Source organism: Sprattus sprattus, assembly GCF_963457725.1.
Source record: "Sprattus sprattus genome assembly, chromosome: 19".
Lineage (NCBI taxonomy): Eukaryota > Metazoa > Chordata > Actinopteri > Clupeiformes > Clupeidae > Sprattus > Sprattus sprattus.
In genome coordinates, this window is record NC_137917.1 from 16,988,203 (window position 1) to 17,008,887 (window position 20,685).

Genomic DNA, 20,685 nt, shown 5'->3' on the forward strand with positions numbered 1-20,685 from the left:
ATGGTGTGTCAGAGAATGTTGTTTAGGTGTAAATTCTCACATGTACCAGGTTTTTAAATGTTAGAACAAGAAATATGGCTATTGTGAGCGTTTTTGTTATGTACCTGATTTTGTAACATACAATCAAAGCATCCTGATACTGTTCTCAACCAATGTTGAGATTGATTTGCTACATACATTTTCCATATACAGAAAAAACGGTTAGCTGTTATATTAATTGACTCTTTTTTTAATAATTTTGTCGACAGATGTATGAGCAGCGAATTCAAATTATTTCAGAGACTGAAGACTATGAGAAAGATGTGAAGGACAGGGAGACCTCTCTGGCCTCTCCAATACTTCATCACAAAATCTCAAAACTGCAGATGGTTGACAACTGCTCTGAACCTTCAGTGAGGGCCTCTAATAGAGACTTTGAGTCCAGCCAACCCCAGGTCAGTTCTGGACATGAGGATGTTCAGGGAATTACTGGACAGACACTCGCAGAACACAAAACTGTGAAAGTACCTTATCATAAATTGCAAAAGTGGCTAAAGGTGCCTCATCTTCAAGTGCACAAAGTGCTTCATCTTCAAGTGGCAAAGCAACAAAAAGTGTCTCATCCTAAACTGAAAAAGCATCAAGGGCACGAAGATCCTTTGAGAGTGCCTCATCTTCAAGTGCAAAATCTGGTTTACTCTGTGGTCAAGGAGCTAGTGGAAATGAATGACCTTGGAGAAGGCCCAAAGTTTTTATCAGAAATGCCCAAGACTTGTCCATCTGAACGCTTTCTGCAAAGCTTAGCTTGTGCACAACACCTCAAGATGAGCAGCAGGCGCAATTACTGCAAGGTTAGACAATCAGGTCTCCTAACAATACCGATGAAGTCAGTTAAATCCATCAGTTGAATTATTATGATTCATTATGAATGGTTTTACAAGTGATTGGTCTTGTGTAAGAATATAACTTTAACATTCTAACATGATGTTTATCATCTACCTGAAGCATATATATAAACTCTGCTGGGAGATCCTTCAGGGTGATGCACAAGCTGATTGGTATGAGCCATGGCCTGAAAAATCCTTACGTGACGTTCAGGTAAAATGTATTGAATCACAGAATCACTGATCTGTTACAACATAGTCAACATGAACAATGGTGCAAGTCATGCCAGATTTAACGCTGTCGGGATAAATCAAATTAAACAAAGTTACTGAAGTTTTTGTTATTCAGTTTAACCACATGGCTAGTCACATTGTCTTTATACAGGAGTACGTAACCAAAAAAGTCATTAGACTGTGCGGAATGCAGACTCCACCGAAACATATGGAAAAGACAGAGTATCACATCAAGAATGAAACTACAGAACATTGTTTTGCAGATCTTAAATAAACATTTTAACCATTTTTATTGTCTGTTTTTTTTTAAGTGTTTGTACACATGATGTGTGGACATTCTCTTTTAAAATCTTTGGTGAAAGTATGCATTAAATTGGAAAATGCCTACAAGTGATCTGGTGCTGTAATGTCATTCAGTTAAAGGTTTTATTTTGGGAATGCACTAATGGTAATATGACGTCAAGTATCCAAGCCTATTAAACTTAAATACATAGGCACAAGCAGGTTAAGTTACTGACTATATCCCAGCAAAGTGTGAAAAAGTATTTATGATTATCATTATTTATATATATATATATATATATATATATATATATAGGCTTGTAATGTTTTCTTTTAGTAGGCCCACACCATTATGTGCGCATACTGTAGGCCTGAAATACACAGCCTAATGCATAATTATTATTAATAAGCCATGTAGCGCAACCACAGTGGAATCAACTGTTAATCGACGTTAGCCTGCAGCCATTTAAATGTATTATCTTAAAAAGACGACTATCGACTCAAGATCATCAAAGACTAAATGATACATCTGACAGTCGGTTGTTATTACACCTAATTTCAGGTGACCGTATCTAACAAGAGGTGCTGTCAGTATTACTGTAATATGATTGTCATGAATGCGTTGGTCACGTGATTTCCACGGAAGTTTCTATGCCAACAGCTGGTCAATATCTCTACATCACCGTACGTTAGCTTAGTCTAGTTTAGCTTAGTAGTTAACGGGTTAACAAGAAAAACAGCACTATCCAACTCGCTCTCTTCCGTGTACGTTTATGCTGTCCCTCCTTCCTTTCCCTCCCTCCTCTATCCCACTTTCCCCCAATGTGGTGGTGGTAGTGGTGGGATCTTCGGAGACACTCTATCTAGACTACGAACATGGCCGACGCGGAGGGCTCCGGTCTAGAAGAGGAGCCGGCCGTTGCCGAAGCTCCGGAGGCAGAAACACCCCTCTTGGCCCGGTCGCGCTATGTGTCCTTCAGCGAGTCAATGCAACCGGCCGTTGGCATGGTCAGTCAACTGCTCGGCCAGCCAATGTCTCTTAAATTCGACAAAAACATTAAACAGGCCTTCTACAACACCGGGGCGATGATTTTTGTGGCGATCTGTTGCGGAGCTGCGGTGCTAGTTTACTTCATCTTGGAGGCGTTTCTTCGACCACTGCTTTGGGCCGTGCTGTGCGGGACCTTTCTGCACCCATTCAAGTACTCCCTTGCCCGTCTCTGCCGATCTTGGCTCAATGGACTTCAGGAGACAGGAACCCCGGTGGTACTAGGGACATTGTTAGTTCCGGTATGGTGTGTGAATTATGGTATTGATATGCTGGGCACATTAGTGCTGGAACGGTTGAAGGTACTACTGTTGGTGTTTGCTGGAGCTCCGTTGCTGTACGTGCTTTACCTGTCCTGGAGTCTCATTGGCATGCAGGTGTTCCTCGGACACGCTTGGACTGTCATCTCTCTTGTGCTGGATTGTTTTAGCGCTGTGTGGGTAAGAGTTTACAAAGTGATTGTTTATATGCTAGCATCAGTGCTGTAGTCTAGTTTTCTGTGGTGGGTATACTGTCTGTGATGGGTCGGTGCCACAGCTCCCCCCCTGCAGCCCCCCCCCCCCCCCCCCCCCCCCCGCGGCCCACAAGCCCTTCCCCAATAAATAAATATGTTAGAAAATAAAGATGCAAAATATATAGCTTACAATACACATGCTAATATTGACCACAATTTAAATGCATTTTATCCACCACACACTGTAAAAAAGGGGTGGGGATTAAAAGATTCACAAATATTTCAGCAGAAGGGATACATTTTTCAATTAATTGAAGCCTTTATTTCAAAAGCATGCAATAGTAGGCCTATGTATTACTATCTTACTGCATCTGGAAATTAAGTTTAATGGATGGACATTTACACCATGTGTTTCACTTAAATACAAACAAAACAGTAAACACCACAGAATATCAAGATTACTGACAATGGGGGCAGAGCTTATCACTTATTGTATCTGTGAGATTGCTAGCTTGAGCTAACCAAAACACCATATAGCTAGCCTGAGCTAACCAAAACACCGTAGCCAGCTCTGGAAATGAAGTTGAATGGATGGACATTTACACCATGTGTTTCACTTAAATACAAACAAAACAGTAAACACCACAGAATATCAAGATTACTGACAATGGGGGCAGAGCTTATCACTTATTGTATCTGTGATATTGCTAGCTTGAGATAACCAAAACACCAAATAGCTAGCCTCAGTGCTGTAGTCTAGTTTTCTGTGGTGGGTATACTGTCTGTGATGGGTCGGTGCCACAGCTCCCCCCCTGCAGCCCCCCCCCCCCCCCCCCCCCCCCCCCGCGGCCCACAAGCCCTTCCCCAATAAATAAATATGTTAGAAAATAAAGATGCAAAATATATAGCTTACAATACACATGCTAATATTGACCACAATTTAAATGCATTTTATCCACCACACACTGTAAAAAAGGGGTGGGGATTAAAAGATTCACAAATATTTCAGCAGAAGGGATACATTTTTCAATTAATTGAAGCCTTTATTTCAAAAGCATGCAATAGTAGGCCTATGTATTACTATCTTACTGCATCTGGAAATTAAGTTTAATGGATGGACATTTACACCATGTGTTTCACTTAAATACAAACAAAACAGTAAACACCACAGAATATCAAGATTACTGACAATGGGGGCAGAGCTTATCACTTATTGTATCTGTGAGATTGCTAGCTTGAGCTAACCAAAACACCATATAGCTAGCCTGAGCTAACCAAAACACCGTAGCCAGCTCTGGAAATGAAGTTGAATGGATGGACATTTACACCATGTGTTTCACTTAAATACAAACAAAACAGTAAACACCACAGAATATCAAGATTACTGACAATGGGGGCAGAGCTTATCACTTATTGTATCTGTGATATTGCTAGCTTGAGATAACCAAAACACCAAATAGCTAGCCTGAGCTAACCAAAACACCGTAGCCAGCTAGGTCAATTACCTCGCATAAAATAAGCTAACCAATTACGTTATTCTCAAATAAAAAAACATCCATTATGTGTGTTTGTGAAGTGTAACACAAGTCCTTTATCAATCACTCACGTTATTGTCGTTTATGTTGTTATTTACCGCTACAGATTACACCTAACAAACGTGTTATTCAGTTACTTTTAATGTTTAACAGCAGCGTTAAACGTGACACCCCATTAAAGTCAGGCAAAGTCGTTGTAGCTAAGTGAAAAAAGTAGAGGTCCTGGTAATAGCCAATCAAATAAATGGTGTTTTCAGTTCCTGCCTGGTTACTAAATCTTAGACGAATTCTAGAATATTGATTGGTTGTCAACCGATCGTTTTTTGAGTCAATCCATCGTCTACCCACAGTTTCTTCTAACTGATGAATGATGACTGATTGGATGGTTTCAGAGACTTTTGATACGTATCTTGGCCTAGGTTTTAGTGGATATACGCAAACCCACGAACGTTTTAGGTGGTAATACGGCGTATACCTGCGTATCACGTAGACTACAGCCCTGGCTAGCCTGAGCTAACCAAAACACCGTAGCCAGCTAGGTCAATTACCTCGCATAAAATAAGCTAACCAATTACGTTATTCTCAAATAAAAAAACATCCATTATGTGTGTTTGTGAAGTGTAACACAAGTCCTTTATCAATCACTCACGTTATTGTCGTTTATGTTGTTATTTACCGCTACAGATTACACCTAACAAACGTGTTATTCAGTTACTTTTAATGTTTAACAGCAGCGTTAAACGTGACACCCCATTAAAGTCAGGCAAAGTCGTTGTAGCTAAGTGAAAAAAGTAGAGGTCCTGGTAATAGCCAATCAAATAAATGGTGTTTTCAGTTCCTGCCTGGTTACTAAATCTTAGACGAATTCTAGAATATTGATTGGTTGTCAACCGATCGTTTTTTGAGTCAATCCATCGTCTACCCACAGTTTCTTCTAACTGATGAATGATGACTGATTGGATGGTTTCAGAGACTTTTGATACGTATCTTGGCCTAGGTTTTAGTGGATATACGCAAACCCACGAACGTTTTAGGTGGTAATACGGCGTATACCTGCGTATCACGTAGACTACAGCCCTGGCTAGCATAGCACACACGTTTGCATGGGCGTGACGCTATTGTCCCTGCCCTGTCACTGTTAATGTCATTCCGGATCATCAGACAAAAGAGGGCGTATGTCTCATTCAGTTCAACCATCCTTCTGGCCTGCTGTTCCCAAATGTATCTATATTTGTCTCTTAAGGAATCCTCATATGACCAACTGCATTTTGAAGTGACTGGCTGTTAACTAACTAATAGAAGGAATGTTCTTCCCTTCATATCCCTTGTTGTATGAGGATGTAGTGTTATTATTAGGTGCTCTACAACCTAATCACAGACTTAAAGGGTACAAATGGAATTTGAAAGCATGGCACCCAAAAGCTGAATGTGAAAGTTGGCTTCTCTGTGACTCAATCAGGTGGGCACTTTAGTGGTTGGCTATATTTTGGCGGTGATCTTCAAGTGGACCCCAGGGATGGAGGGTTACCTGCGTGCCATGTCTGTTCCTGTGTGGACCGTTCTGATATTCTACCTAGGTGAGAGGCAAACCATCACACACATCACAACCATACACTCACACAAACATATAGTTTAAGGTGGAGAGTTCATGTCTGGATATGCACTCAATGACTTCAGCGGAGGCTTCTCATTGTATGTCTGCTTCACTACTAGGGGGGGTGTGTGAGTGTATATGTCGTGTGTGTGTGTGTGCGTGTTAAAGGTCACTAGTCTTCAGGGCTCTACAGTGCGAGTATTTCACTCGCATATGCGCCTAAAAATAGGTACGTGCGAACTTGAAAAATTATTTACGAGCACAGTGTGCGAGTGACAGACAGTTGTCAATACAGCGCCAAAAAGTGAAGCATTCCATTGATTTCACATGGAAACAAGTGACAGGGTTGCGACTGATGTGAACATATCAAGATGACGCGCTGAACTTCCTGCAAATGAGAACGACGATTCGCAACCAATGGGCCAGAGCCATATAAAAAGAGAGTACCGTAAATCCTCAAATAGTGGCTGGGGCTTGTATTTACTTAGGCTGCACAGCGCACCGGCCTTTATTTGGGGCAGGACTTTATTTCTTACTTATCTTCTGTTATAGAATTTAATTATTTAAATAATGGGCATAATTGCAGTAGGCTATGGAATTCATTGCATATGCGTTCAACACTTCCTGCGCATCGCGTAACGCTTTAGGTCGGGGTGTCAACGTAAAAAATAAACATCGGAGTTATGGTCTCCACTGTCAGTCACGGAGGAAAAGATTTCCAAAGCCTTGAATTAAATCATTTTTCTAGACACTATTATGCTTATCGCCGACTGAAAACATTTATTCAACGAGCTGGTTTGATATCCAGCCTAGTTTTCTTTCTACCTCCACCTGCTAGTCGTAGCCTATCGCATTCCTCTCGGGTCAATGTCAAACTTCTTTGCTGCTTTTTCTCCCGAATGTTCTTCAGCAATCAGCATACACCATCTCTTTGAATTTAATATAAAAGTTACGTAAGTCTACTACTGCTTTATGATCCCTTCTGGAAAAAGTAACCTAGCCAACTAAAACGTTACAGATAAACAACAGTAGGCTATACGATACGTGCATTTAGGCTAAACATTCGCCTAGTAGACCATGAGATTAGCCAACAATATAATATAAATATTAAACATGAGGAGAACATGTATTCTCATATATTTGAATGATAATTCTGTTAATCAAGTATTGCCTTAAATTATTATTTACATTGATTTAATTGGAATTCAGCTGTAGGCATGAGATCTGTATCTTGGAGACTAATTGCATCCACAATTTGGTACTGCAAGCTAGACTACTATGCAGTAGACACAACACAGGAGGTCACTTGGCCTGAGAAGGGAAGGAGTTTAATGTGGCTATAATATGGAATTTTAAATGTGCCTAAAACTAGACAAAATTGTAATGAGTTTTCGAAAACTAGACTGAAACTAAGAAGGATAACTATGACTAAATGTGACTAAAACTAATATGCATTTTTGTCTTAAGACTGAATCTAAAATATATGCCAAAATGAACACGGAGATAGGGGACCCCATCATCTGCAATTAATTGTTGCTAGCTCTAATCAGATGTACTAACTAGGCTTATAAGAGAAGACTAACTTTGTATGCCAACGAACACCAATAACTAGAACTAATTTGACAGACTATAAACCAATGTGATACACGTGCTCTCTAGCTATACAGTAAAAGTGTTGCTTACGTTAGATACTGAATAATTTGATCACTTTACCAGCTAAATTGCTTTGGAATAACTGAACATGAATGGGGTTAAAAGTTGGAAAATACAATGTTTGGAACTATAGGTCGCAAATGAGTATGACATGCTTTGCTTCCGTGTAAAAAAAACCTGCTGTGCTCCTAAATTTCTTTGTGTGCTCCTACATTTTTTCATTTAGGAGCACATGTGCTCCTTGGGAAAAACCTTAGCGTAGAGCCCTGGTCTTGTTATAGCCCTGTGTCATAGATTCTATATTTAGTATGTGATACTTGAAGGGGTGAACTTTTGATACAACATAGTGATAGTGATAACATAGTCTCTCACCAACATGCAGAGCACATGTCAGTTGCCACACATTTGTAGAGTTCTAGAACACAGCTGTGTTCCTTAAGTACACACACACACACACACATACATTTCTGCCAGTCATTTTGGCATCAAACTGACTCATTTTAAAACATTTCTCAAATTCCTCTCCCTATATTTGACATGTCTGTCTCTCTCCCTCTTATATCTCTATCTCTCCCATGAACCCCCCACCCACCCCGCCCGTCTCAGTCTCTCTGGCAGGTTCATGGAGAGTTCCTATGTTTGTGTTAGCCGTGGCACTTCTCTTCATTGGCTGCCAAGAGAAGAAACCCAAACCTGGTAGAAGTAAGCAACCATGAGGCTTACAAGGCCAAGCAGTATAGATACATTCCTTAGAATAGAATACGAAATAGAATGGTTTATCTTCTCCCTAACTCTCTCTCCATTATCCTTCATTCTTTCTCTCTACCTTTCCTCCACTGTCTCTCTCTACAGCTGAGTTACCAGGGCAGGTGTTGTCATTTGCTGCCAACACCATATTCATGGCCATATCCTGCAGTACACATGCAAAGCCCAAAGGAGAAGAACAGAAAAGTGACACAGCACCACCTCAAGGTATGCTGCTTATATGCCAAGACACACACACACACACACACACACAAACATTGTGAATACAAACAGAGCGCTCATTGAGCCGACATGTGTAAGATGGTCTCTCCCGTCTTCAGACTCAGTGGATGGAGCCAGGACAGTGGGAGGGCATGGACGTGCGCGTGTCCGTCCAGAGCTGGGGGCCATGCGTCAGAAGAAGAGGGCCAGTGACATTTACTTTGTGCTGCTGGCGTGGGCCTTTATCGTGGTGCAGATCTTCCTCAACCTCTGGATCATACAGCTGCTCCCCATACCTGTAGCTGGTACACTCACTCACTCACTCACTCACACGCTCTCACTCTCTCTTTCTCTTTCTCTTTCTCTCTCTCTCTCTCTCTCTCACGCCTGTGTCTGTCTGTCTGAATATAGGAAGTGTTTTCATTTTTGTAAGTGTATAGATGTGTGAAGTAAGGTGGTTTCCACAAAATCCAATGTGCAGCCTCACAAAATCCAATGTGCAGAGAGCAACATGTTTTTGTGGTTTGGTGTCAGTCTGAAAGGAAGTGTCATTTTTCTGTCTCTAATATGTGTCTGCGTGTGCTTGTGTGTGTGTCTGTGTTATAGTATGGCTTCTGAAAAAAGTAGTTGTCCGCTTTGGGCTGAAGGGTTTTGCTCAGCGCACCCTGTCTTCCTGGTGGGCCAGACTTCAGCAATTCGTTGGAGAGCGACAGGAAGTGCTTGTGCCTGGACCAATCAGAGGCCTCTCTCAGTTCCTCCTCCGCATTGACACCAAGGTAACACCCCTCGTGGCCTTGCCCATGGTCAGACCATGACCCTTACACAAGACCCCTTATCATACACTCTCTTCTCTTAAACAGATGTAGAACCTACGTTTACGGTGCATGGCGTGTGTGTGTGTTTATGTGGAAGTGAGTGTGACTGCCTGTGTAGAGTCCAATCCCTGGGGGATATCAGGCGATTTCCTGAGCCTTGTGGCCTCCTCTGTGTGAAGGCAGCTGGCATTGTGTGTCCAGCTCCCCTTTCTAACACCAGCCTGGGTATTTCATCGTCAACCACAATGTCCTTTAAAAAAAAAAAAAAAAAAAACAGAACATAGCTCAAAATTGTATATCATTAATATGCTATTCTGGGAAAGCAGTGAGTCTTCAGTGAGTTCTGCACCACACTCCACAGTGAATCACTTATTAGTTGAGTTATTTCCGTGACGTGTAACAACACGTCAACTGGTAGACGACTGTCCAGATACATTTACTTGCTACTTAGGTTTGGTGGGTAGTTCTCATGTTATCTTGATGTGCAATGTTGAGGGAACTTTCACAGCTGGACTGATAAGCTTTGGAGTAAGTTTTATCACCTCTCTATGTGTGTGTCTGCCTCACGCACTGTTGTGATGCCTTAATAATATGCCCTCCTTCCTTCCTCTCTACTGTCCCAAAGCACACCCTGGCACTCCCTCCCTTCTCTGTGACACAAGACAAGACTCTTTTTTTTTTCTTCTGGTCCAAGCAAAGACTGGACATTCACCTTCACCTCTCCCTGTCCAATCACAACCCTGTCCCACCTCACAGTCCTGTGCCCCACCCCCATGCCTGACCGAAACTGATCCCGTCCCACTGCCTGGAAACCATGTGATGTTGTGCTGCTCAGACTGCACTCGTTTTTTCTCTGCTCTCTAATCCCTCGTTTGTCTCTCTCGTTTGTCTCCCCAAAGCTCTGGCATTGGCTTAACCAGCAGGTAAAGACCCTCAACACAAGCCCCAAGCGGATAGTATCAGGAAAAAAAAAGAGAGGAAAAAAAAGAACGCGTGAAAGAGTGGCGATGTGTGCGCACGCATTAGAGGCTTGGACTGATGCTTTTACTCATCCCTTTTCATCCCTCCATCCTGGCTTTGCTGAATCACATGCTTTCGCTGCTAGTGCTGACTGAGTGCTACACTGGAGCTGTGGAAGGGCTTGTGTATGGGCCTCTGTCAAACAAAACAACTCAAACACACACACACTCACACTCACACTCACAGACAAGCTCGCTCTCTCACATCTCCAACACATCTGTACACCAACATACGCACATGCATGCTCATGTTATTGCACGGAAATAACTTGCACTATGCAAATACATTCACAAGCAGACTCCTTCATACACTCACACAGTCAAATAGAGTTCATTTGTACCTTCACAGAGGTGCTCTGTTACACTTATGAAGAGTTTGCCTCAAGACCCTTCCACAGCCCCACTGTGTGATTCTGTGTAGTGTGTGTGTGTGTGTGTGTGTGTGTGTGTGTGCTTGCGTGCGTGCGCGTGTGTGTGTGTGTGTGTGTGTGTGTGTGTGTGCGTGTGTGTGTGTGCGTGTGCGTGCGTGCCTATATGTGTGAGGCTCTGCTTTGCGGCAGTCTCCTCCGGTTGCCCTGCTGGAACTATGGTAATGGTAAACTTGCGTGAAGGCCTAAAACTGAAACTCCGTTGTAGGGGCCTACTGGGTCGCCTCTGTGGAAACTGTATCCAGCAAGGACTGTCTTGGTGAGGGTTACCAGCATAGAAATAGAATACCTAGACTAGCAAATGGCACCACACTTTAGGGTTCAGAGCTCCCTACTGGTCCTTGATACCATTCAACGCGGTCATTTCTCTTACTGAGTATGATAGAATTATTGAACATGTTTAACAAAGCATTAAGTGATGACAATGACAATGCCTGTTCTAGGAATTCTATTTCTATGATTAACAAGATCTATAGTTTTTTTCTTCCTTGTATGAAGCCCAGCTTGCAGTCAACAGTAATGCAATCCTTATGCAGTATTGATCAAACCCATAACATATCAACTAACTGCATTAGAAGGCCTCAGAGTATCAGCAGAACTTCATGTTGCATAACCTTTTAACACTCTGGAGTGTAAGGCCTGTTTTAGGTAGTCTGACATGCCTTGATGTTTTTGTATCTTTACCCTAACTAATAACATTGAGGCAAAAGTGGCATGTATGATTAGAATCTAGAAGACCTCACCAATAGTAACATGAGAGTAAAAGGAATGTAGTAAAACCATGTTTTATTTAAATGAAATCTAAACATACCCTTACAAAAAACTCTATATTCCCCACTGGCTAAATTCTATTTTTGCAGTGAGGGTGAAGATGATTTACTTAATAGTCTTACTATCACCGTTGATGTGCAAGGGTGTGTGCCCTGGGGCCACATAGGTATTACATACAGGAAAAAAACTAAACTGTAATAACAGCCTGCCACTGCCTTATCTGGATTCAAGTTCACATTCCCATAAGGGCTCGGCTGTGAAATACCAACTTACCAAACCCCACCAATGACTTAACCAGCATGTCAGTCTCCCAGGTGGTGTGTGTTTGCGTGTGTGCATATGCAGTGAGTTGATGAGGCAAATGCAGACTGATGGTTTTCAGGACCTGGGTCACAGGGCGGGAATAAGGACCCGAGAGATGTTTAATTTGACTTGCACACACACACACACACACAGACACACACATGTTCACACCATTCAGAAGGTCGTCTAATGAAGTGCTCCACTTTCCTTTCCCTCTTACTGTTCTACTTCTCTCTCTCTTTGTTTGTGTGTTTGTTTTCTTTCTTTCTCTTTTCCTGTCTTCCTCTCTGGTTAATTCTCCAGATGATCGTGTGGCTGGAACGTTCCCTGGATAAGCTTATTAGCATCTTCATCATCTTCCTGCTTGTTACCGGGACTCTGCTGATGGCCCTGCTGCTCACAGCCATGGTAGTGTGACCCCACAGGCTTGCCGTACCGCAGCATAGTAGTTTATGACATTTCAAAGGCCACACTATGTGCTACAGGACCCCTCTGACAATCTGACCTTTGATATGTAGGTGCATCATGAGAGTGTCCACATCATTGAGGTCACAAGTAACCTGATCAATGAGACGGTCTCCAACCACCCGGAGTGGGCAAAGTAAGACAGGTTACATTTAGTACACCTAATATATAAACACTGCAAACATTCCCATCATTTAGAGCACTTTATAGCGCACAGTACAGAGCCTTTATTTTTTTAATAAATACACACATTTACTCATTATATAGTGAATGGCACTCATTTTCTGTCCTGGTCTCTCTGTGTTTCTGTGTGTGTGTGTGTGTGTGTGTATGTGTGTATGTGTGTGTGTGTGTGTGTGTGTGTGTGTGTGTGTGTGTGTGTATATAGCTGGCTCCCTGAGGCACGTGTGGTCCAGAATGCCTTAAACTCTGCTGCGACTAATGTCTATCAACACGGTCGAGAATGGATAACACAAAAGGTGTGGTGTTGTAGGTGACAAAGTTTGTACTCTTAGAAGGGTGTACATGTAGTGTGTTAGCATTGTCCTCTTTCATATGTATTTGTGTGTTTGTGTGTTCGTGTGTTCATGTGTACGCGTTTGGTTCTGAACAGCTCCATAAGATGCTAGGCGACAAAGTGAATCACACTGCAGTCATAGAGAAGCAAGTGCTGGAACTTTGGGACAGAATGTACCAGTCCTGGTTTGTGAAGGTAAACTTACCTACCAACTCCCTCTCTCTCTCTCTGATATAAAGAACACCATATAGCAACTCTACATACTAAAACAAACACTCTTATACTCATCCAGTGGGTTTGTGTTTCAGAATGTCACACACACTGGACGTCCCCGGGGGACTAAGTGGCATGTGCAAAGACAGAACAGCTGGCTTGGGGATATTTTAGACTGGCAGGACATCGCCTCCTTCATCCAGGAGAACATTGAGACCCTTCTGTCGGTGAGTGAGAGTGTGTAGGGTTCTAAGGGTATGTGGGCCCATGGATGGTTCTTGTAGTTTTGTTTCTGAGAGAGTTAATATGTTGAGGTAAAGGGGTGAACGGTTGTAAATGGTGTTCTTCCATTCTGTTTCACAGATTTCTGAGTCTCTGTGGATAGTGATGAGCCGTAATTTAGGACTTCTCATCTCTACGACAACCACTCTGATAACGGTCCTGTTCCACAGTGGCACAGCACTACTCAACTTTGTTCTATCTCTGGTAACTCTCACCACACAGTCTGCTTTCATTCTGTTGTTTTCCTTACACTGATCTGTAAAATATTGCTTTTAAAGATATGTATGTTTTTCTATGATATTGCCATACTTATTATCGTTTAAAACTAGTAGTATGGCACATGAAGAGTGTGTGGTAACATATTTTGGAGTCATCACAAACTCTTAGTCTCCATGGAAAGACCTGGAGGGAGAGACATATTAGCACTCACATTAATCTCAGTGGTCTTTGCTATGCTAGCAATTTCATCCTAGGAGATATGTAAATGGGAACTGGCATCTTCACAAATTTGGTTTCACAGTTCAGTTTTGGGTCTGAAAAATATGAGCCAATTGCCTGAGCTGTAAATGACACATGACCCGAAAAAAAGAAAAGATCCTATGCTGACTGGCTATATTCATGCATGATTGAAAACAATGGGAAACAAATATCTTATAGTAGATGAAAATAGATGATGCTAACTGGCTGAAGCTAACCATCTAAAGCCTCACCCCCTGCCTAGAAAATATGCTCAGTTGTCTGAAGACCACTGTAGGTGTTGTGGTAACACTTAGTGATAATAAAATCGAATGTATCTTTATCACATGTCAAACATGACCTGTTGTCCAGTGTACCTTATTCCCCTCTATCATACTACAAACCAAAATCACCATTAGAAACCAGGGAGAGAATGAAATGTATAGATCCATTCGGTGTCTTGTTTTTTTTCCAAAATCACCCCCCTTCTCAATCTTTAAACTTTCTATCCTAATTTAAAGCTGAAGTAGTGCTATTCTTACAGCTAATTGTTGCGCACAGTCACAGACTCTCCGTGGTTTGTTGTAATAGTTGGCTGAACGGTTTGTTCTCTCTCTCTCTCTCTGGTGTGTGTGTGTGTGTGTGTGTGTGTGTGTGTGTGTGTGTGTGTGTGTGTGTGTGTGTGTGTGTGTGTGTGTGTGTGTGTGTGTGTGTGTGTGTGTGTGTGTGTCTTGTTGCTGTGCAGGTGATCTTCCTCACCACCCTCTTCTACCTGCTGAGCTCCAGTGGGGAGTACTATAAGCCAGTCAAGTGGGTGATCAGCCTCACCCCTCTGTCCCAACCCGGGCCCTCGTCCAACATCATCGGCCAGTCAGTGGAGGAGGCCATCAGGTGTGTACAGAAATAGACACACATATGCACACACATATCAACACAGCGACATTTAGTAGGTGTTGCAGTTCCAATTGTTAGGCACAGGAGGGAGCCATTGAGTCACAAACGCAGTGTCATTCGTGTGTCTCCTCAATACATTCCCATAACCCTCTCCCCCTCTGTATCTGTCCCAGTTTGTTGTACAATCCATCTCTATTTCTGAGATGACAAACACCTTAATATTTTATTATATATAATAATATAATATTTTAATATATCCATCTATCTGTGCTTTCTTTTGTAGTTTGTTGTTTGCATAAAAATGTACCTGCATTTCTGATTGTAAGACTGAATATATTTTGGATTTCTGTGTGTGTGTGTGTGTGTGTGTGTGTGTGTGTGTGTGTGTGTGTGCGTGCGTGCGCACTCGTGTGTCTCTGCAGGGGTGTGTTTGATGCATCACTGAAGATGGCAGGCTTCTACGGTCTCTACACATGGCTCACACACACCATCTTTGGCATCAACATCGTTTTCATTCCCTCAGGTGGGTCAGGCACATAAAATAACACACACATGTCAGACAAACCCACCTTCTCCCACTCCAGCTGTCCCTGCAGACTTGGTTTGCTCCTCTCCAATCTCCTGTCAGAGAGTCTAGGAAGTACTTCCTGTTTACACAGTTGCCACACAAGCATTGTTTTTCTAGTGTTTTATTTGAATGCATTCTGTTGAAGTGGGAAGGCATTCTGTCTCAATACTCACATCATTTACAAAACATTTAATTGAACCCTATAATTAGCTGGTGGTATGTTTTGAAGACTGTCTCGTGAAGTCCATTGTTGTTACAGTATACTACCCATATACATGTGGTTACCATATCCTGTTTTGACTGGAGGCTCAGTGAATCAGGGATTAGGTTGGGCCAGATCATGAGTGGGAGACTAATTGGCACTGCTCTGGGATCAGGGCTTAGCAGAGCGGAAACGGAGCACGCTCAGTGTATGGATGATGTCACCCGGAGGTTCCTCCGTGCCAGGGCCCAGTCGCACCTACTGTCAGTGCGCATGTTTACTGTTACCACTGTAACCATATGGAAGACAGCTGACTTCACACATATGAAGGCAGCTATTCCTCACACATGTGTGCACATGGAAACATATGTACACACACATTCATCAGTGCACAGACACACAGGCTCACAGGCACACAGGCACACACTGCACTGACTAGACGTGGGGCTGGGTTACGTGGTTATCCTCCTCAGTCTTCAGCAAGGGTTGGCAAATCCCATGCCCCCTCTCCCTGTCTCTCTCTGTCTCGATGCCTGTTAAGGTGTGTAGGAACAAAGAGGAGAGACAACAGGACAACACCCTGCCTTTGTTATGTGTGTGTGTTTGTTTGTTTGTTTGTCTGATGCACTCTGTTTACTCATGCAGAGAGCAGCCATCTGCCCAGTTTATCCTCATTCTGTTCTCTGCTCTGCCACCCTCTCTGTGCCTCCCTTCCTCCTCCATGCATTTCCTTCCCCAAACCATGTCAGCTGCTCAGGTGTTAAATAAGAACAGTTTGTGTGAATGAACCCAATGAAACAATTGACATGGCACTCATTTCAAAGTTAATAGCAAAATGACTTAAGTCTCTCTTTTTCTACACCTCTCTCTTCCTCCCTCACTCTCGTTGCCCCCTCTCTTCTCCTCTGGTTTAGCCATGGCCGCTATCCTGGGTGCAGTGCCGTTTTTGGGGACGTACTGGGCAGCTCTGCCGGCGGTGCTGGACCTGTGGCTGGCTCAGGGGGAGGGCTTCAGAGCACTGCTCCTGCTGATCTGCCACCTGCTGCCCACTTATTGTGTGGACACCGCCATCTACTCCGACATCTCAGGGTACATATTTGTGTGTGTGTGTGTGTGTGTGTGAGTGTGTGTGTGTGTGTGTGTGTTTGTGTCTGTGTGTGTGTCTCTGTGTGTGGGAGAGGTTAACTAGTACTTGTAGACTGCCATTTGTCTGCTTTACGTTCTTGTCTGTACACATGTTGTCTATGTGTTCTTTAAAAAACATGGTGTTGGCAGTGTTATCATTTCGTGTGTGTGTGTGTGTGTGTGTATGTGTGTGTGTGTGTGTGTGTGTGTGTGTGTGTGTGTGTGTGTGTGTGTGTGTGTGTGTGTGTGTGTGTGTGTGTGTGTGTGTGTGTGTGTGTGTGTGTGTGCTTGCCAGAGTGTCTGTATGAGTGTCTGAAGTTGGCGAAGTTGAAGTGGGTGAGCCCCTCCGCTCCCTGTTTGGAATGCAGACCCCGTTCTACACTCTGCATGAATATTTAACGAGCCCTCATTCCAATCAGAATTCCTAACAAGCTTGAGTTAATTAAGAACCACGCAGGCGGCTGAGCGAGCAGGTAAAAATGAGCCTCTCAGTCAAAATCATCAGACAAAATGAAGAACCCGGCCAGACTGGGCGTCTGTGTATTTGTGCAAGCGCTGGCCTGCTGGCTATGTGGTCTGTGTACTAATGCCTAGCGAAACATGGTGTGCAGTGAATTTGAGTTTACCCTCGAGTTGATTAGAAGCCGAGTCAGTGGAATGTTGTTAATTGTTGTTATTTGAAGTTAAACATACTGATTGGATGGGGGCTGACTGGATGGAGGTCTTGTCATTAGATCTGTTAGACAAAGCTCCGTTTATGTAGTAAATGTATGTGTGTGTGTGTGTGTGTGTGTGCTTGTGTCTTGTAGTCAAGGGCACCCGTACCTGACTGGCCTGGCGGTGGCGGGTGGGGCGTACTATCTGGGCCTGGAGGGGGCGATCATCGGGCCGATCCTGCTCTGCATCCTGGTGGTGGCGTCCAACATCTACAGCGCTATGTTAATGAGCCCCAGCAGTGCACAGGCCACTCCTATACAGGCCTACCAGAGGTAGACACACGCACACACACACACACACACACACACACTCACTCAATGTACACATCCACTGACCACGCATGCACTCACGCAGTGACAGCCTGAAGGAACTCTTCGATGTCTTTCTCGTCATACTGAATGTGTTATTTTGATGTACACGCTTGCGGTCATGGCAATAAATGGTTCGTTCATTTTTCTTAAAACAATGTCATACTATTTGCCTCTTTTCCTCTTTAAATGATCCCTCTCTTTTATCTATCCTCGCTGTCAGGCCATTCATGGATACGCCAATGGTACTGAAGGAAGGGAGTGAGTGAAGAAATGGGTGACATGTCTGCAGTGTGTCTGTTGTCATATCTCTCTCACCTCTCCGACGTCATCGTGGCGTAGCATCCCTGAGGGGTCTCTCGCGCCGTTCAGCAGGGGCTCTTCTGAGGCACCAACAGCAGCAAGCAGACAACAAGCCCCACCCCCCCCTCACTTCTGTTAGAGGTCATTGTGGCAAGACCCATCTTTTCTCCAATGTGTGTTTTCTTTGAGCTTCCCTTTCAAAGGGCCGCAGGGTAGCAACCAAGGCTGACCTTAGCTGAGATGAATGAGCTAACGTTGTCACCTAACAAGGCTGGCATTTAACTTGGCACTCTAACGCTAAACCAACTTAGACTAGCCCTTTGCCGCAAACCCCTCTTAAACCCACAGTGAGACACCATGTTAAAACAGCTTTTGGTGAAGATGCAGAGTTTAGCCAGTACACTTGTACGCACATATGTTGGCACCATGGTCCTAACCGAAGCTACATCTTTGTCTTCAGATAGTGTACAAGGTCCAGCTTTGTGTACCTCCTCTGTCCCAACACTGAGTCAGTGGTCTAATGGACAGAGTTAAGTACCTGAACCAACCTCAGATGGCACTTCAATCCAGTGTCCTTTGAAATATTGCTAGTAATTGAAAGCTACTTTGTGATGACCTTATTTATTGCTTTGGCTCAATGTGTATTGGCACAGAGAGACAAGTTACGTAATCGAAATGACTTGATCAATCAGGTTTATTCCTTTGCGGAGGTGTGATTAATGATTGTGAATGAATTTTTGCTGAAACGGCCACCCCGATATAAACAGCGCTGCCACTGGCTCGCGATGCTAGAATGCCCCTGTCTGTCTGGGTCCGGACACTACGTCTCAGTCCGTTGTCAAGTCTCAACTTTTTGAGAAAATGTTCTGTCATGTGTTATCTGTGAATGCTGCCTTTGGCATCTGTTATTTTTAATTTCCGCAGGCAACACGTTCTGGCCTGTCATATGTGTTGCCGAAACACATACACGACACCCTCAAAGCACACTCTTTTGCACATCCTGTTTGTTTGCTTGTACACTCATAGGGTAGAATAGGGTAGGACAGAATTGAATGATGGGCTTTCGCTTATAGCGTAGCGTATAAAGTGACACACACAGACATTTAAACACACACACACATACACTGTTGTGACCGCTACACGATCTGTACTCTTGGGCGGCTCTCTCCTTTGTGTGCAATTATTTGTATGTAACAGAGTAAATCTTTTTTGTATCAGTTAAGTATTACTACATGCTCTACAGGTTTACATGCCTCTTGTGACCTTAACATGCACAAGCCCCTTAACACAGTCAAAAAGAATGGGCACAACTCTTTACCCACGAGAGGCCATTACAGCTCCATACTGTAGTTACATTGAACTGAACACTTACCTCTCTAATCTTAAAAAGGGCTCCATGGGGACTTAATCGACTGAGTTTACGGGATGTGGAGCGTTGAATAGGATGTTACTTCAAAAAACACAAGAGGTTTTGTTTTGATGTTAGAATACTAGATATTGCTGTTGCGCAGCCTGCCTCTCAACATACGGTTTTGGATGCTCGCCATCCCCACCCTGATCCACCTGGATTGGGAGAGAAAGGCTGTCTGCCCAACAGGGGTGTATGTTTGATGCTCTAGGGCATGCAACTTACACGCACACACACACACACACACACGCATGTCATGAGTGGTCAGCTCTGCCTCTTGTCCCAAAAAAGTGCATCCCAGTCCAGTCTTAAAGATGGGTTGAATGTGTAGTAGGTCAAGGTAAAGTGCACTGGTTATCCAGATGTCATTGAATTATTGACCTGAAGTCTTTCAGTTTCAGATCTCTTTAAATAAGCACCTTTTGCCCGTGCTCGTCTAAACCCCCTGTACAAGCACTTTCAATCTGCTACTGTTTACACCAAATAATACTCTAGGTTTTTAGTTTTAGATTGTTTTTTTTTGTAATGGTTTTCTTCTCCTTTCTTTTGTTCTTGTCATTTTAAATTTAAGCACTGTTGTGTTCATATTTCTTAACCTTGGTATTCCTATGAAAACCTTTTTTGTTCCTCACCCTCATGTGTTTTCTACGGACATTAAAAGGTTGATTAAAGGTTTGAAATATTCAAATTGGTTGTAATTGCATTTGTCTTTATAAGCTCATCTGTCTGATCTCACCATACACACAGTTGTTTGATCTCACCATACACTAGAAAATGCTACCGCTGAGGCCCGTAGGCACACTCAAGTAAAAGGGCTACATTTCCCAATAATTGTTGAGCTACCATTGTGTTAACTGAGAGGGAGTTCAAACTGAGAGTCTCATTCTCTCATTCGGACGGTAGTTGCTCAACAAAGCCCTCTGGTAATGCACTACAGAACAGTGACAATAGCTATTCTGTGTCATTTAGCAAGCCACTTGTAAATCATACGGGTAACCCTCAAGGCATACATTTCAGGTATACCTTTGCTTCCTTCATTTAATGACACATTTTTTCCCCATTTCTTTCTTTTTCTTCTTTCTTTCTTTTCTACCCTCTGCAGACCACACACTCGGGCGCACTCTTTGTATACGTGTGGCCATGAATGAATGTGTGTGTTGTTTCATGGTTCGTCTCGTATACTTGTGCTGTTTTGGTTACAGCTGACTCAGACAATAGACAATGGGAGAGGAATGGGGAAGGATCGGATGATCTCTGTGGTT

At 43.2% G+C, this 20,685-nt stretch overlaps 1 protein-coding gene across 2 annotated transcripts; it reads left to right on the forward strand.

The window, feature by feature from the left end:
- Positions 1–2,046: 2,046 nt before the first annotated feature.
- Positions 2,047–20,105, forward strand: tmem245 (transmembrane protein 245). Of its 2 annotated transcripts, XM_080858402.1 has the most exons (18): positions 2,047–2,867; positions 5,876–5,993; positions 8,270–8,365; positions 8,516–8,635; positions 8,749–8,934; positions 9,236–9,405; positions 10,344–10,367; positions 12,269–12,373; positions 12,484–12,566; positions 12,819–12,909; positions 13,044–13,142; positions 13,256–13,387; positions 13,524–13,646; positions 14,644–14,789; positions 15,215–15,315; positions 16,477–16,651; positions 17,497–17,676; positions 17,936–20,105. In XM_080858402.1, the coding sequence occupies exons 1-18, from the start codon at positions 2,256–2,258 to the stop codon at positions 17,979–17,981; spliced, it is 2,607 nt and encodes an 868-aa protein (XP_080714528.1). In that variant the 5' UTR covers positions 2,047–2,255; the 3' UTR covers positions 17,982–20,105. The 2 variants fall into 2 exon arrangements, with proteins under 2 accessions (XP_080714528.1, XP_080714529.1); XM_080858403.1 differs by lacking the exon at positions 10,344–10,367.
- Positions 20,106–20,685: the final 580 nt, after the last annotated feature.

Excerpts from the sequence above, each read along its gene's own strand:
- tmem245 (XM_080858402.1), top strand. The coding sequence starts at position 2,256 with ATGGCCGACGCGGAGGGCTCCGGTCTAGAAGAGGAGCCGGCCGTTGCC. Across the intron at positions 2,868-5,875 it reads ATTGTTTTAGCGCTGTGTGG|GTGGGCACTTTAGTGGTTGG; the intron begins GTAAGAGTTTAC and ends TGACTCAATCAG. Across the intron at positions 12,567-12,818 it reads AACCACCCGGAGTGGGCAAA|CTGGCTCCCTGAGGCACGTG; the intron begins GTAAGACAGGTT and ends GTGTGTATATAG.